At 36.7% G+C, this 17,854-nt stretch overlaps 1 protein-coding gene across 2 annotated transcripts in view; it reads right to left on the bottom strand.

The window, feature by feature from the left end:
• The window catches only part of LOC139937204 (ERO1-like protein beta), a 28,587-nt gene extending 12,868 nt beyond the window's left edge, over window positions 1-15,719 (bottom strand). Inside the window, exons 1-5 of one of the 2 annotated variants that reach the window (XM_071932292.1) lie at window positions 15,530-15,719; window positions 15,098-15,287; window positions 11,619-11,738; window positions 7,926-8,009; window positions 3,449-3,505 (exon numbers count right to left, since the gene is read on the bottom strand). In XM_071932292.1, coding sequence (XP_071788393.1) covers window positions 3,449-3,505; window positions 7,926-8,009; window positions 11,619-11,738; window positions 15,098-15,214 — 378 coding nt within the window. In that variant the 5' untranslated portion in view covers window positions 15,215-15,287; window positions 15,530-15,719. Of the gene's footprint in view, window positions 1-3,448; window positions 3,506-7,925; window positions 8,010-11,618; window positions 11,739-15,097 lie in introns of both variants that reach the window. The other variant, XM_071932284.1, reaches the window with a different exon arrangement.
• Window positions 15,720-17,854: the final 2,135 nt, after the last annotated feature.

Genomic DNA, 17,854 nt, shown 5'->3' with positions numbered 1-17,854 from the left:
CTGTATTCAGCCCTTTATTAATTAGGCCTATTGATAGGATTCGAATTATGTATGTTTTACTTTAAAGTCAAAGTAGACTGATGCTTATAACTAATTATCACTAATTAAGACTAATTACAACGTAATTGTTAGTGATTTGACGAGTAATTCATTTATAAAGATTTAATGTACAATTTTATATATTCGTTTTATTATTTGCACCTACAATTTGGAGGTAAGCTTCATTAGCCAATTCAATGTTTTTTATCCTTCCTGGCGTATTCACTTTGATATTTTAGATAATAAAGATCAGTTTTAAGCATCAGACAATACATATTTGATTGGGAATCCCTCCCTGTTACCAGGAATTTTGAGCATAACTGCCTGGAAAATTCTCTTCCGGCAAGTCTTAAGACACTAGTTGCCATGCTGCTGAATGTACCTAATGTAAAGCACCAAGATATCAATGGGTCACAGGTTTGTCTTTTTATAGCTCAGATGGTCAGCTTCAATGCAAAAAACAAAGCTTCTGTGGCAAAAAACAGCAGGCATTCCAAAGAAAAGGAGCCACCTCTTCCTCTCTACAATGGGTTATGTATCCATACACTCACGAGATGCAACATATAATGAACATCCTGTATAGACTGGGCATCAGTGTAAGCTACGACCGTGCCATTAACAAGAAGCTTGTCTGCCCTGCAAATCTAACATAAGGTCGATGGTAAACTTGAAATTGCAAGAGCTACAGAAGTCTCCTGGATACACAGATCTAATTTTTCTCTTAATAAAGAAGGACAAGCTTGAGAAAGAAGATTACATTGCCTGGTCTGCCTCCCTGCTTTAACTCAGATGCCTCCTTAAGATCCTGCTGCTCTTGACGCCCTCTTTCCCCTTTTACACAAAAAGGCTACAACCATTGACATGATCAAGCATAATGCTTGATAGGATGGATATCCAAAGGCAGATAACAACATATCTCAATCCATGCCAAACACCGCTAATTGCTGTGGACCAACCACTGTCTGTCCATGCCAATTTTGTTCAGTGGCGTTGGCCCGAGACATTGTATTGGGAGAAAAGCACTTTTTAGTAACGTTGGTGGTCTCCAAATTGAGATGACTCTATAGATGGAACACAATTGGAGACTTTCTTGAAGGATCTGGTTGGACCGCTGCCTTATGTGAAGCTGGTGTGGGCTCCTCAGGTACAGCAGACTCCTTCCTCTAAGCTGCTCACCTCACTAGAACCAGGCATAGTCACAGTTACAGCCCCAACAGTTGCATATCTGCAGAGAGAGATGCTTGGCAACTGAAGGTGGAGTCTGACAGTGGGATTTCTTTTGAAACGTGGAAGCAGAAGATGATTAAGGCAAGCTCTACATTTCAGTACTGGGATATCATCTTGAAATATGAAACACTTTTGCTGATTTTCATCCGTGCTCATGGTATCCGAGATTTTGATCTCTTTGGGGAGGCTTTGAAGGCATTGGTGTCTTGGTTCTTTGTTCTGGATCACACCTACGCTCGCTGGATCCCCATTCACACCCGAGACATAAAGGCTCTCCCACAAAATATCAAAGAAGATGTCATACAAATGTGGGTTCTTCAAAAGACTCAACACGAGTCCTCTTGCATGCCTCTTGACCATGGTCATGAACAAAACAACGTTGGTAAAGGGTCTGGTGGCGTGGTAGGACTTACCGAAAACCCAGCTGCCTCCAGAATATAGATGGTTTCAGGTCCACAGCTAGCAAGACTGCTGAAGGAATTTGAGGACCAGTTCATGGACGGAGAAACGTCAACATTTACAAGCAGCATGAACAGGGATGACTATGCAGGAGGTTTTAAGAAACAAGTGAAGAGCCTCACTGAAGCAATCTCAGAAATGGGTAACCCCTTTCATTGAAGATTCTTCAGAACTGCTTGCTTTCGACACTTGAAATTGTGCTAATAAAGATGTTGTTTCCACAGTCCCAACAATCGAAGCCCTTGGCATTTCCCAGTACCAGAAGCATGTTAAGGATGTGATTTTAGACCGAAGCACCAGCATTCATAAGCCCATCAAAAGAAATTCTGTGGCCATTTGGAAGCGTCTGAAATCAAAGCCAAACACAAGTGCTAAGCAGCATCGTTCAAGTAAAAACAATGATTGCAATCTTTTCAGCCAGCTCTACTTTGCAATTAAGTCAGTACCGTGATGGAGACTCAACACAATTCTTCGCCCATGAAAATCATCCTTGGCCATCTTCTCTCTCGGTGTATGGAGCGCTCCTCCTGCCGACGAAAAAACCTGATCCGGTAGAAATTCTGACAACAGATCAGCTAGACCCTCCCGCATACTACCATGCCAAGGTTTTTTTACGATGATGCTATCGTCCACGCACTTCCTGCAAATCAAACTACTTTGTGGTACATTCAATGAATCTGGTGAAAAGTTATTTCTCCCTTGGATCCAGCAATTGAGGAATAGCAACCGAGTAGACATAGTGTGGAATACATACAAGAGAGGTATGTTTCAAGCAATCTATGAGGAAGAAGAGAGGAAAAGGTGTAGGAAGAAGGTTGCAGGGAACACTAAACTACCAACAAACTTCCTAAACTTTCTGCAGGATCCCACCAAGAGCTATTTCAACTAGTAACTGAGAAGGTATCGAACATGAAGTTTCCTGAGGCGAGCATCTGGACAACAAACTTGAAGTCTGAACAGCGTGCTTCAAACCGAGGGGTATGATTGGACAAAGGTTGCATCTGACTGGAAACCTGTGTGGTCACTCATTCCAGAGGCAGCCAGTGTCTGCAGAGAGCTGTTGGAGTGCGGATGCCAAACACTGCTGCAGTGCTTCAGAAACTGCAGATGCCGCAAAGCTGTAGGCTTTCTTGCACAGCGCTTTACAAGTGCAGCGGAAGCTGCCAAGATCTTTGAAGATCTTGTCAGTCTAAACCAATTTTCCCCACATGGGACTGTTTTAATAGTTAAGACGGCAGTAACAACAAAATATAACTGTTTTGCATATTTCGAACCAGGATACTGAATTTATTATTATAGTGGCCATCTTGGATTTCTGACAACACATAATTACCTAGGCACATCAGTTCATTAATGTTTTTTAAGTGCAGGATATGTAAACAAAACCACCAAAGTAAATATTTCAAAATGACCTTTGCTTAAATGATAAAAATGTACCGAAATTAGTGCTTAAATATAGGATTTTGCAGCTATTTTGAAACTATGTAAATTAGGTACCTTCCAAAAATATTTTTTGGTGTCACCCCTTCTAAAATTGATTTCTGGGGCCTATAGAAGGTACCTACCAAATTTGGTGCTTTGGGCCAGTCGGTCACGATTCTATCCATAAGCTACCTGACTAAAATGAATATTCTTTATTCCAATGCAAATATAACATCTATTAAAATGACTTGATGATGCTTACTAGTTGATAGATTTTTGTTTTTAACACATGACCACAAACCTTTTCTTTTCCATGAGCTATTCCTTCCTCTTCTTTTAAACCACAAGGCACTTGCTCCTGCAGGAAAAGTAGTACAAGAAATTAATGTTTATTGCTCATGAAGGCAAGGTCTAGCATTGGTGATTTGCCAAAGTGGAATCTTAGAGGTTACATTGTTTCAAGGCAGGCAGGTTTCCAGATATTGCTGCACATCTTATTTTATTCTTTGGTTTTTAAATGTGTATCAAACCTCAAATACTCCAAAATCTTTCAAGGATGTACCAGGGCTCAAATTTTACACTGGAATGCAGGCAAGAGGCCAGTAGTTTAAGTGTCGGGCCTGTAAACTAATGAATGAACATGTCCGATGTAATTTCAGTTGAATAAGAATACCTTATGTGTAATACCGAGTTCAAATGTTTACTTTTTACTGTAATGAAGTATTAAAGGCATTGGACACTATTGATTTTTGAAAAGCGTTTGTAACCGTTTGTTATAAAATGCATATGGTTAGAAAGATGTTTTAAAAGTAGAATACAATAATCCACACACAATTGCCTCGAAATTGCGTGGTATTCCTTTTACTTTGCCAACTAACAGGCCGACCGTGTTTGTCGACGAGATAAAAGAAAAACCACGCTACTTCGAGTGATACTTGTGTGGATCATTGTATTCTACTTTTAAAATATCTTTCTAATCATATGCATTTTATAAGAAACGGTTACCGGTACAAACGCTTTTCAAAGACCAACTCGACCAATCCAATCCTTTAAGCTGTGTCAGGATGGTCAAAAATAAAAAATAGATCAAAAATTTGCTTCTTTTTTTCAGGTACTGAAACATATCTTATTCAAAAAGATATAAATAAAATAGCTAAAACATACATGTGCGCACAATTCAATATTTGTAATACATTATTTATCGTCAAATATAATCAATACTTCAGAATCTCAGAAACACTGAAGGATGTTAAGCCAACAGTATATTATGTTTTGATCTAACATCTTAAACTTTGTATTTTATTTTGTATTGGCGAATTATTCAAGTTTAGACCATCATGTTGAATAGTTAAAACAGCTGGTCGGGAAAGGCTCCACAACAGGTTTCACCACGCATCATTGAGTTCACTTCCAGCCTCTGTTTCCCGCCTTCGTGCATCACCGCTGATCCACCGCCCAGTACTTAAGCAGCATGCAGCATCAGAGTCCAGCATTCTCCAGAAGACAATCAGAGCATACTGATCGAAACGTCAAGTTAATCCAACGGTTCTTTTCAAAACCACCCCAACTCATTTAGAGATTGTTATTACATGGTGTTACCGCAAACTCTTATATATATGTAAAGGTTTTAGTGTTATTTATCAGCCAACAACTAATAGTATAATGTTTGACATCACAAACAATGTTAGTTCACAATTTAATTGTCTAAATCGGTTTTCATAAATAAAATAACTACTCAAGGAGTGATACAACCACATTGATTACAAGTACATGTAATTTGTGTAAACTTTGTGTTTTAGTTTTTATTGGCAAATTGTACATGTTTAGACAATACCCATGAATAGTTTAGACAGCTGGTTTTTATTGCTTTTAATAACTAACAACTATTTAATATTAATTCACCTTATAAGGACACGTTGCCTTAGATTGGGCGAGTTGGTATGAAAAGCATTTGAACTGTTTGTTAGTTAGAAAGATGTTTTAAAAGTAGAATATAATGGTCCACATAAATATGCCTCAAAACTGCACGGTGAACTAACACAGCACTTCAATTTGTGGGTCAAATGTTTGACCCCACAAGATGGCCAACCGTGTTAGTTCGCCAAGTAAAAGGAAAACGGTGCAATTTCGAGGCATATTTTGTATGAATCATTATATTCTACCTTTAAAACATCTTTCTAACCTGCCATGTTTGCATTTTATAACAAATGGTTTCAAATGCCCGATCCAAGACAACGTTGTCAACATTTAATTATTTCATCTTGTAACACATGGATCAAACTGATTGGTCCATGGATGTGTTGTGGGGATCATTAACTTGATGTATATTCAACAGAAGTAAAACGAAAATTCTGAACAGGTTTGTTTTCGTATCCACCCAGGAACCAATGTTGGTCTCTGTAATGGCGTACTGGTAAACCCATTGTTTTAAAGCTGGCCATCAATATTAACATAGATGGAAAACATGGCGTTAACGTTGATATGTAGCAGCAGGCCAGGTAGATGTTGGTTTTAGGCTGGTGTTCTTGATGTTGGCATTACGTCAGCAAAAGATGTTAAGGCACTAGCCAATTCCAATTTAGTAGAATTGTGTTAATGTTTGATGATGGCACACGGTGCATTTCGAGAATGTTTGATATGTTCTTACTCTGGCCATTGTTGTCTGTGTTGTGCAGCACTGATTTTAGATAATTTATAATTTTTTTTGAGATTGTCTCTTTTTAACTCTTTTTTAATTTCGAAGTGTTTCAATTTAACTGTCCTGTTATGTAAGTTTTCCCATACATGTATCTTTGGACAATAAATAAATAAATGAATGAATGAATGAATATGTACATGTACATGAATTGATAAATAGTTTATGTCACAGTGCTTCCATATGGGTTACCTTAGGGATAGGGACGATTCAGTGCTCGATACGTTAGAGCCAACTCATTATAATCCTTATAGGATAGAGTGCATTGTCAATTACTGCACTCACGTGTCTTTGTGTTTGCCAGTCAATCAGATTAGCCAAGTTTCAGCTTGTCGGCTCAGTGCAAATATGAGGTCCTTGATTGCAATTTCATGTCCCCTGACCCAAGGGGTATTAAATGATGTGTGACTTTGAAAAATCAATAAAAATCGACACATAATTAGACGTTTTTTGAAGAAAATGAATATCTCTCGCTGAGAAAAATAAACAACGGTTCATATATTTTTCAGAATTTTGAGAAATATACTTGCTTTGGGCACCAAGCTTGGAAAGAAAAATAATCAAATATTTCCCTGATATATTCACAAATCTTATGACGCCCAAGATTGAGAGATTTTCCAAAGAGGTAGAATAAGTACATGCTGTCCTCGGAACAAAGATCAAGCTGATCATATCAATCTCAATAAAGCCTCTTGTTCTCAAAGAACGGGTCCCTAGCAAACAATCGATACTGTCGTGTGATTACCATAGCAACAAAGGACTTCATTACACAGAATGAATAGTAAAAACATGGAGATAGGAGCCTCTTGGATAATTAGCCACTGAAACAGTTTAAAAACTAGGAACAGAAATTGTAGCTACGCACAACACTTTGCACAATACAGCTGTTATTACTATTATAAATGTTATTATATCTTACTGGTAATGAAGACCGTAAGAAAGACAAGACCCCAAAAAAGCGACTAGCACTGTAAGGGGATACAAGCCTGACGTTACCTGGGTAGAGAAGTATGTGTCTGTTTAAGATACATTAATAACAGAGATAATCACTGAAAAATCAGGACGGGACTGATATCAAGTTAGCAGAAAATTGTTACTTGTGCGCATACGTTTACCATGATACTAGGCAATCTTCGCTTACACAGCCAACGCAGAAATCTACGCTTGTAGTACATACAGTAGGCAGAGAATGGGGATCGTAAGCGCACAACTTGGCGGTAAGCAGAGCAATGAAATTGGGCACTGACATGCTTACATATTTTGTTGTACATGTAAATAATATTTTAACCCACTAAAAAATGAATTTGCCGGAATTTCTCATGATGTTCAGTTAACCGTGAATTATTGTAGTCACATGATCATGAGTCCTATTATAATCTCTTCAACGGTTTTGATTCAGATTGTAATCATTGAAGTGGATACCACACGGCGACAGCTAAATTACTTGAATCACGCCTGATTGACTACACGTTGGTTCATACCCAGATAAGACGGATGCAATGACACGACAAATGGTGTCTAACGTTGTAGCAGGCTGCCCTACCAACACTGATAGCGTTAGTATAGATTAGTTGTTATCAATCAGTGTTTTAATCAAGAGCATCGAATCCATCCACGTTTAAAGCGAAGTGACTGCAGGTGCCAACCACTTCTCTGGCGGCAGCATTCACAAATTGACACCATGGAAATTTGAAACCCCAAAAGCCAAACAAATCTTGCCTTAATTTTTTTCGACACAGTGTTTTCTAATCAACGTTAGCATTTCAGACGAACTAGTTTCAGAGGATGCTTACTAACGTTACCATCTTTATAACAAGAAGGCTTTCTAATAGAAATTACAACCAAATTTACATTGTATTACAGGGCTCCTTGCCTGGCCTTGGTGCCCCATCAATATTCCAATAGACTAACTTTAAGATTTTCCAATGGAAGTGCCCCTTGCTAAATACAAATGACCTTGCCCTTTTAAAGATGAAGTTCCAGGCCTGTCATTACCAAAGTGTGACCCCTACCTTTAAGTAGAGGAGATGAGAAAGGAGGTGTTGGAACCGTGTTAATAACTACATGAATGACAACTACTTACATCTGTACACGGACAGACAGCACAGCTACGTAAGGCGCAGACACTATCATCAGACCAGAAGGGACAGCTTTTATCTAAATTCACCTGAAGGAAGAAAAAAAACTCTGTAAACTATCATATTCATACCCCCCCAAAAAAACACACAAAAAACAAAAAATGATGCGTAATTAGGAAAAACTGTTTTGATACTTAATTATCGCTTCTAATTTATCTTTTTTTTTAAAAGCCATTATACACTTTCGGAACAGAAAAAAACAAAATTCACAGATTTACAAATAACTTACAGGGCTTACAGAAGGTAATGGTGAAAGACTTCTCTTAAAATATTATTCCATGAAATGCTTTACTTTTTGAGAAAACATTAAAACAATTATCAATTCTTGATATCGAGAACTACGGATTTATTATAAACACATGTCATGATACGGCAAAACGTGTTGGAAACAAGGGTGGGTTTCCCCGTTATTTTCTCCCGACTCCGATGACCGATTGAGCCTAAATTTTCACAGGTTTGTTATTTTACATATAAGTTGTGATACACCAAGTGTGGACCTTTGGACAATACTGTTTACCAAAAGTAAAATGGCTTTAAGAGGGTTTTAACCATTTAACATTTATGAAAGAGTTTTCAGTGTCAATATTTTAATTAAAAACGCTCTGATTGAATTGTTGAGTCAATTATAAAACACTTACAAGTGTACAAGAACATTGTACACCTCAGCATTTTAATCAGAGGATTGGGATTTTACAGAAGGCCAGTTGGAGAGACTACTTGAAGCATGTTATTTTTATGGTGATGTTTGCAATTTTTATAATTCACGTTTACAAAATACTTTATAACTTGGCTTATTTTTTTTCCCCCATGTTGAGACAAAATCCTCCTTTACATGTGTATATGGGTATGAAGGCAATTCCCCTGGTGTGAATGCAGCTGGAATAAATACTATAACGTATTTTATGCTTTTATATTGTTTGCTTTGACCTCATTTCAACTCTCCTTTCAATGGATATTGAGACATTTTTCTGGTGTAAAACCCACTGGAATTACAAAAGTATGTTATGCTTTGCTTGAACTTGTTCTTCTTCATGACATCCCTTTAGTTTCAATTCTCCTTTTATTGGCATTGTGAGGTATTTTCTGCTGTGTAAAAGCTGTTGGAGTTAATTACTATTTTGCCACCATTTCTGATTCCTTTGTCTTTGATGCATACATGTAGCAGTGGCACTACATTCAATTCAATATAACATTTATTTCCATCCTGAACAGTAAACAACAGAATGCAGAAGACAATATTGTGGAGGCAAGATCAATAAATCCAGCTGATAAAAACCCATTGAGCCTTGTTTGCTCTGTGTCATCAAACATCTGGTAAAACATCATATGAATTTATAGCAAGAAAAAAAGAAGAAGAAAACAAAACAAGGAAACTGCATTTTGCCCAAAATAATTCCAGTAGGATTTACACCAGAAAAACGCCTCAATGCACATAAAGAAAAATTAAAATTGTTTGTTTCATTATGGTAACATTTAGAAACTCAGATTGTGGGGGCCTTTTCTGAATCCTTTTCATTTTAATTAAATGTTTTATCAAAAGGCACGCAGATCACAAACTGAAGGACAATGTACTTAGTTTATTTGACTCTAGTAAGAAGCTGAAAAAATGTGAAATGATTGCAATTAATTTGGAAGGATAAAATAATTAGGAATGATAAAATGTTTTTTACATCTAGGTAGTGTGGGATTTGAAACATTGCATCAAATAGAAATATCATTTAGTTGAATGCATTTGTAGACACAAGTCGAGGAAATAATTTAACGCCGACTTCCTAGAATGATTTGCGAGGATCCTTCCTCCTGACTCTAACAAATTTAAGCACCATATGGTACAGTAACTCAGCAGTCATCACCCAAGCTGTTGGCCTCAGATTACTGAGGTAAGCTGTGTCATGTCAAGTACAGTTCTAAGTCCAAAAAAATTAATGGAACGTTACAGAGTTGGTAAGAAACAAAAATCGTGAAGATCACAGATTTACATAAAACTTGCACGGTCTAATGATGATGATGATAGTTGAAAATACCTCTTAAAATATTTTTTTTCTGAAATGTCATATTTGATGAGAAATAATTTAAAATCTAATTTCGCATTTGGGGTTTATCGCTCAGTGAGTGTTTTATTCATTTTGTTTTTTTGCATCGGTGCAATGCAAAATTTGTTATTGGTTTCACTATTCTCTTGTGACCCAGATGGGCGATCTATCTCAAACTTATACAGGTTTGTCAGTTTATGTATTGGTGAATTACATTAAGTGCTTAAACTGCCAGCAACTGTTTTGTTAGCAAAAAAATCAATTCTGTAATGTTCCTTTAAACACAATTTAGAGTTTGATTCTGTCATAATCCTTTTTTTCCCTTCTTCCTATTCCTAATGGGGAAATGCTCACTTGACAGCGTATACAGACACGTCTCAGGAATCTGCCTATATCCTTTTGTTTAAAGTCAGACGACACTATTGGTAAATTTTTACTCAAAATAATTATGAGCATAAAACCTTACTTGGTAACAAGTAATGGGGAGCTGTTGATAGTATAAAACATTGTGAGAAACAGCTCCCTCTGAAGTAAGGTAGTTTACGAGAAAGAAGTAATTTTCCACGAATTTGATTTTGAGACCTCCGAGAATTTTATTTTAAGACCTCAGAGAATTTGATTTTGAGATCTCAGAATTATATTTTGAGGTCTCAAAATCATGCATATGAAAGCACACAACTTCGTGTGACAAGGGTGTTTTTACTGTCATTATTATCTCGCAACTTCGATGACCGATTGAGCTCAAATTTTCACAGGTTTGTTACTGTATGCATATGATGAGATACACCAAGTAAAGACTGGTCTTTGACAATTACCAATAGTGTCAAGTGCATTAAAAATGTACCATGCTTTATGTTTAATCACTGGTTAGGCCACATAAAAAAAAAAATTGTAGATCATCCTTTTTTTTTGCGGATGGGGAGGGAGGGAGGTTTTTAAAAAAGTTTTGTTGACACGCCAAGTATGAAATCAAAAATAAAGAAATCATCACAATCACTATAAAACAGAGGGTTTGTGTGTTTTTGATGTTTTCAATAGTTTTGTCAAACAAATTTAACTCCTAGATGACATTTTCTGTAAACTTTTTCAAACAACTAAGCACAGTGTAGCCCAAGTAAATATTTGAAGAATTGTTCTTGCTTTGCCGACATGAATAAGACCTTCTTTAAACATCTTTTCAAACCTGTACATTTTCAAAAAAATATCAGCTGAAAAATCTGGGCAGTAAATGTATAAAGAGATATCCAGACATGGGGGAAAACAAAAAGGAGAAAAATAAGGGAAAACAAATTGGGTCGGGGGGTTTTGAACGATCAGGCGGGGACGGTCAACACTTTTTTTTAATGTGGCCTTACTGTAGCAGATACAACAATTGATTTATCCTCTAGCAGTGTCTAGGTTTTCAGTCTGATGGTGTTCTAATTTGCTCGGTCACAACAAATATGAAAACAATAATAATGAAAAAGTAACAAGGAGGAAAATGGATTAAGAAGAAAGATTCATAAGCAGCAAGGTATCAGACACACAATTTCCTAAATTTTAACTTGATTTACAAGCATTTTTACAGAAAGGTTATTACCACTGGTGAATACAGCCAGAACTTACCTTGAAAAATTTGAAGAAGTTTCTGGTCAAAATGATTTGTAACCTCGGCGCGATTTTGATGTTGTTGAAAGAGGCTACGGATTCTACTTTACAATTGCAATCGTCTACTTGACCATCAAGCTACGTGAAGAGGAAAAATTTATCAAAAACCATGTCATGACTCAAACTATCTTCTTCTCTGAGTTATGAAGCAAATTGATTGATAAAGGGAAAAGTTTAACGTATTATTAATGGCAGTGGACACAATTGGTAATTACTCAAAATAATTATTAGCATTAAACCTTACTTGGTAACGAGTAATGGGGAGGGGTTGATAGTATAAAACATTGTGAGAAATGGCTCCCTCTGAAGTGGCGTAGTTTTCGAGAAAGAAGTAATTTTCCACGAACTTGATTTCGAGATCAGACCTAGATTTTAAGGTCTCGGAATCAAGCATATGATCTGAAAGCACACAAATTGTGTGACAATGGTGTTTTTTTTCTTTCAACTTTGACGACCAATTGAGCTCAAACTTTCACAGGTTTGTTATTGTATGCAATGTTGAGATACACAAAGTGAAAACACTGGTCTTTGACAATTACCAATAGTGTCCAGTGTCTTTAAATTACTAACAATACAACAAACCGGAAACCAAAGAGTTTTTGGAAAAAAAACACCCCAGCCCAAACTAGAATATGAAGAATGCAGTTTTCAAGAACTGTAAAGAAAATTAGAATCGGAACAATTTGGGCTTTCAAGAAAAAATTATAGCCTTTACACAAGTATATAAATAAGTAATAACAGACTTTATGTAAATCACAGGTTTAGAAAGAGAACATCAAATATTAAATCAAAAAATAACTTTCAGTATTTTTTGACAATTTTACACAAAACTTTATAGGCCTAATGTAGAACGTCATAGAAATCACCTCTTTCTCAAAAACTACATTACTTCAGACGGAGCCATATCTCACAATGTTTTACTATCAACAGCTCTCCATGTAATTGCTTGTTTCCATGTGAGTCTTTATGCTATTAATTATTTTGAGTAAATTACAAATAGTGTCCCAGTGCCTTTAACACAAGACCCTTCTTCTTACATTGAATCAACCTAACAAAAAAACAAAAAAAAAATAATTTTTCAATTTACAAATAGATCTCTAATAAAAACAGGAATAGCCATTGCAGAAGAAGAATTGCAACTACGAAAGTTATATTCATTATCACAGTCATTAAAAATACTCTCATCTGTACAGGGTCGTTTTGATAATTAAATTTTTAATTATTATTTTTTAATTTAAATTATAGCGTGGTGTATGCCATTAAATGTACTCAACATATAAAATATTATTAATTATTTGGATCTGACTGACATTAAAAATTAAACAAAAATTAATTATCTAGGAATTTTTTAATGAAAGCTTGTCTTTTGTACTTTTAACTGTTATACATTGGTAGAATGGCCTTATACGTACTGGTACAGGTGTATTTTTACACATGTACAACCAGAGTCTTATTCCAGATTGAAATAACCAAAATAGCAGGTTTTTACTTCCTAGATTGTTTTTTAATTATCTGACATGCAGACAGACTTTTGCAACGTGTTGATTTCTTGGATTATCAAGATATTAAAGTCACCTGGAAATATATTTTTTCTTCTTCAAACATTAGAGTGTATGTTTCTGAACAATAAAATGTTTTGAGTAATTATTTTTAACGATTTAGGCCTATGTGTAAAAAAATTAAAATAAAGTTGTGTGGGGGGTGACTCCACCTACCCCTTTGTGGCGTCAATCGAGGTAGACTTTGCCTCGATCGAGCATCGAACAAACGTACATGCAAGTACATTCAAGTCCTAGTCGTGAGTTTGTACGTTTCAAAAAGAGTTTTTTCTTGCATTTTTCCGGCAATGTCGACCAGGTGTATTACTGCTGGATGCAGCAAAACAACTAAAGATGGGGTCAGGGTGCAAGTTTTTTCCAGCACTGTGCAGCAAACACTTCGAGCCGTCGTGCTTCGAGAATCCGAAATACACTACATATTTTGACATGAAGAGAAAAGTTCTTTTCTAAAACATGACGCCATCCCAACAATTTTTCCAGCTAGTGGGGAAGTCGAAGAAGGTACCTGAAAGACGTAACGAACCTAAAGGAGCATTTGCCTAACATGAAAAAAATCCGGTATTGGTTCAACTTTGAGGGCATGTTTTTAGCTTGCGCCAAGCGTCACTATCTTGTGTTGGCACTGCATGAGATTCATTGCGCCTCGATTGACGTCACGAACAGCGCCCTCTCGGGTCGGGCTTATTTTCAAATTTGTAAATAACATGGAAACTAATTTTTTTTTAAACCTTAGTTAATTGTTTATTCATATTCCACTCATCAAAACACATTAGTGACAAAAGCTTTATTTTGACAAAATACCACTTCCAGGTGACTTAAAGCAAACTCATCAAACAAGACACCACATTCATACCACTAGACGCATTTAAACCACACATTTTTTCATTCAAGATGTACTTCTCACATGGAAATACTTCCATTATGTCGAGTGCTTATGCACTACAAAAAAATATCCAAAGATCATATTATATTTTCAAATTTGCTCTAGCAAATAATCTGACCTGTTTTAAAGACAGTGGACACTATTGTCAAAGACCAGTCTTCTCATTTGGTTTATCTCAACATATACATAATAACAAACCTGTGAAAATTTGAGCTCAATCGGTTGTCGAAGTTGCGAGATATTAATGATAGAAAAAAAAACACTGGTCACACAAAGTTGTGTGACTGTGCTTTCAGATGCTTGGTTTTGAGACCTCAAATTCTAAACTTGAGGTCTAGAAATCAAATTCGTGGAAAATTACTTCTTTCTCAAAAACTACGACACTTCAGAAGGAGCTGTTTCCCACATTGTTTTTTACTATCAACCTCTCCCTATTACTCGTAGTCAAGAAAGGTTTTATGCTAATAATGATTTTGAGTAATTACCAATAGTGTCCACTGCCTTTAAAGGATTTGGGAAAAAAAAACCTCAAAATAGAAAAGGGAAGAAGAACATGTCTTTACCACCCCCCCCCTTTGAAAATTGTGAGCGCAAACAAAATTACTTACCAAAAGTCTTTAATTTTAAAGCGTAAATACTTTTCAACAAAGTTACAACTGATTCACCAATATCGCTGCACGACGGGCAATGCTGGAAGCACCAATGTAAATTTTTTTTCATTTATAGACCCCCCCCTCCCCCGAAACGTTTCCTGGCTACGGGCCTAACAAGGCCCAAGGGAGGAAGATAAACTCCCAAATAGTTTTTTTTTTTAGAAAAAGTCTCCGTATGGCGCCATCAATTTTTCATCCGGTATGAAATATTAGACCTATCTTATAAATTAATAGTATCTAATTTACCTCAATAATATGAATTTAGGATATCTCTTTATTATGTTTTGTAAAAATTAGTGAAAAATGGTGGCGCCATTTGGAAAGTTATCCTTGTATACCCACCTCGCAAAAACATCGGTGTGCAGCCCCACTTTTATTGAGTTGTTTGATGCTGAGCAAAGCTGTGTCCAGTAAACACAACAAGCAAACCCACAAAAACAACCACCTACAGTTGAACATGGTCAATTGTTGCAATTTCAAACATGACAGGGTAGAGTAGTAACCAACACAACTTCACTCAAGTCAACAGCACCTGGCAAAACAAGGGTTCCAGTACAGTACGTCAATGCATAAGTTGTGGTTCAACTTCAGGCAAACTGTAACTTAAAAAAGTGTAGAGGGCTCTATACACACACCACCAGCTCAAACACAGGACGTACGTGCATGACGTGTACTTCGTGAGCTAGCTAGCCGGCCACCGTCACCCCCACATGGACTGCGCAGTACTCGGACTCGGAGCGGAATGACAGATTGGTGTTTTACCGGTGTTCCTACCTGCGGACTGTGAACTATTCATTCCTCATAATGCTACAGGAAACAAACGAGTGTTGAACTCTCTCTGGCGTTCTAAGCCTACCAGTAGTAACTATTTTGATAAAAACTCCGAAACTCCAACAACATCAACAAAAATTGCCATAAGCTGACCAATCCTTCAGAAAATACACACCGAGTGAAATTTCGAGAAACAAACTGCATGTTTTCAACACGCAAGCATGGTGCATAATTATACGTACTGTTACCGCATTACCGTTTACTTTTACGCGAGTATTTTTGTGCGAAGATGGAGACCAGACTTTATCGGAAGAGGGCGCTATGACACAAACAAAAAATGCACGGGGAAAGGGGAGGGGAACTTGGAAAGAGGGCCATTAATTGTTTCCCTTCGAAAATAAGTAGAAATCACAAGGAACATTCAATTACGATTTCCCAACTCAGCACATTTGTTAGTGTTTATTGTACTTTTATAATAATATTAATAATAGTAAAATGAAAACTTGTTTATGATTATAGTAATACTTTTGTTGGTTTTGTACACATTGTCTACCATTGCTTTATTTGGTCCTGTTATAGGTTTTGTAAAAGACACAAGTCCAGGACCAAGTATCCCTTTATCTAAACTTCCTTTTAAGCTTACTTTGGAGTTTTAATAGAGGAAGGAGTTCTTCAAATGTTTAACTAAATTGCAAGGCTGCTGGATATGCAGCAGATGAGGGAGGCCCCCCCCCCCTAAATGATGCTATACTACGACACACTCTTTCCTTCTTGTACAGAAGTAACCCCCCATCCCTCCCTTAAAAAACCTCTGAAGAACTTCTGAGATTCCAAGAGCACAGTGAAACAACCATCGGAGGGTTGGGGTGGGTAAACCATGCCTCACAAAGTGAAAGAACAATCGGAGGGGTTGGGTAAACCACGCCTCACAAAACAGTCAACAACCCCCTCCCCACCCCCCCCCCCAACAACCCTCTTAATATCATACTTTTTGATAAGTTCTGATCAATTGAGTCCAGACGCTACATCCAGTCTGATCTACCTCTGAAACTTTTTCAACTTTCAGACAGTTTCGGTTTCTTCATTTATTTCCAAACGACACTCTTCACAAAACATTTTACCATTTACAAAGTTTTTTTTGTTTTATCTCATTTTTATTATTTTTTTTTTTGTATCTGCAGGACAGGCGCTCAGTGGCAGCCAATTATCATTTATTACAATAATGTACTAAAAGCAAAACTACAGCTGTAATAGTTATCATATAAACTTATAATATGCATTACAACAACCAGATCACTGTGGATAGTTATCAACCACAATATAAATTAAACAATCTTATGGACTTTGGATAGTTTATGATAAGATTTGATTCACTATTTCTACAACTATCAGAGGTTTGTGGTCTCAACAGGCAGAAACATTTAAATATGAACAGGGCTTGTCAATTTATCATCAATTATAAAAGTGCAGATTCAATGCCTCATAGGAAGTTATCGTACATGAATGGTAACACAGGAACATGGGACGATAGTTTTTCTTTACTGAGCCACATCTACTTTTGGTGAGTGACTCATAATCATATGCTGGAACAATACTTGTTCTTCATAAGACAATTCTTAGGACTTTAGTGCAGTGATGAATCTTCACCAAACTAGACATTCACAAATTTACCAAAAAATACTGTTTTGTTATAAGAGAACAGCCTATTTGAGTGCACTATACGAAATAGTTGCACAGGATTGGTACAGATTTTGTACACGAGTGGAACAGGCAGATAAGCCACATTGATCTCACACTAGTAAGCCACTGCAACTTCTTGTGATACCCTGTATACAACCATGACAATGGCAGTTCTAATTCTAATGACATGAAAGGGACCAGACTGTCTTTTTCTTCCAGCCTCCGTTTGGTGTCATTGGGTCGAAAAGAAGGAAAGCAAGATGGACGCTCCACGATTACAGTGAATAACGCAGACACCACATGAACAAGCTATTAAACACAAAACAACAAATTTTATCTGCCAATTGCAAATCCCAAGCATATTCTTTGAACTTGATCATTTTGTGGTTGGAGTAGAATTTGTTGGATTGGTGTTAACAAGTTGAATGACTTTCTCTGAATAATGTTGACAGTTGTGCTGACAGTAAGTACACTTAAGGGAGTCCAGTATACGACAAATGAATCAACGTAAAGTACAAACTCCACTGAAATATCAAAATAGGGTGTCTTAGGGCTCTCCAGAATGGACAACAAACTTCAAGCAACAAACAGCAAATAATTATTTGTTCAGTAAATATATCCCTTTAACCAGAGTTGAACACTACACAA

The sequence above is a fragment of the Asterias amurensis genome, chromosome 1 (genome assembly GCF_032118995.1).
Source record: "Asterias amurensis chromosome 1, ASM3211899v1".
NCBI classification, from domain to species: domain Eukaryota; kingdom Metazoa; phylum Echinodermata; class Asteroidea; order Forcipulatida; family Asteriidae; genus Asterias; species Asterias amurensis.
The sequence above is the reverse complement of the archived record's forward strand: the minus strand, read 5'-3'. Positions and strand labels throughout refer to the sequence as shown.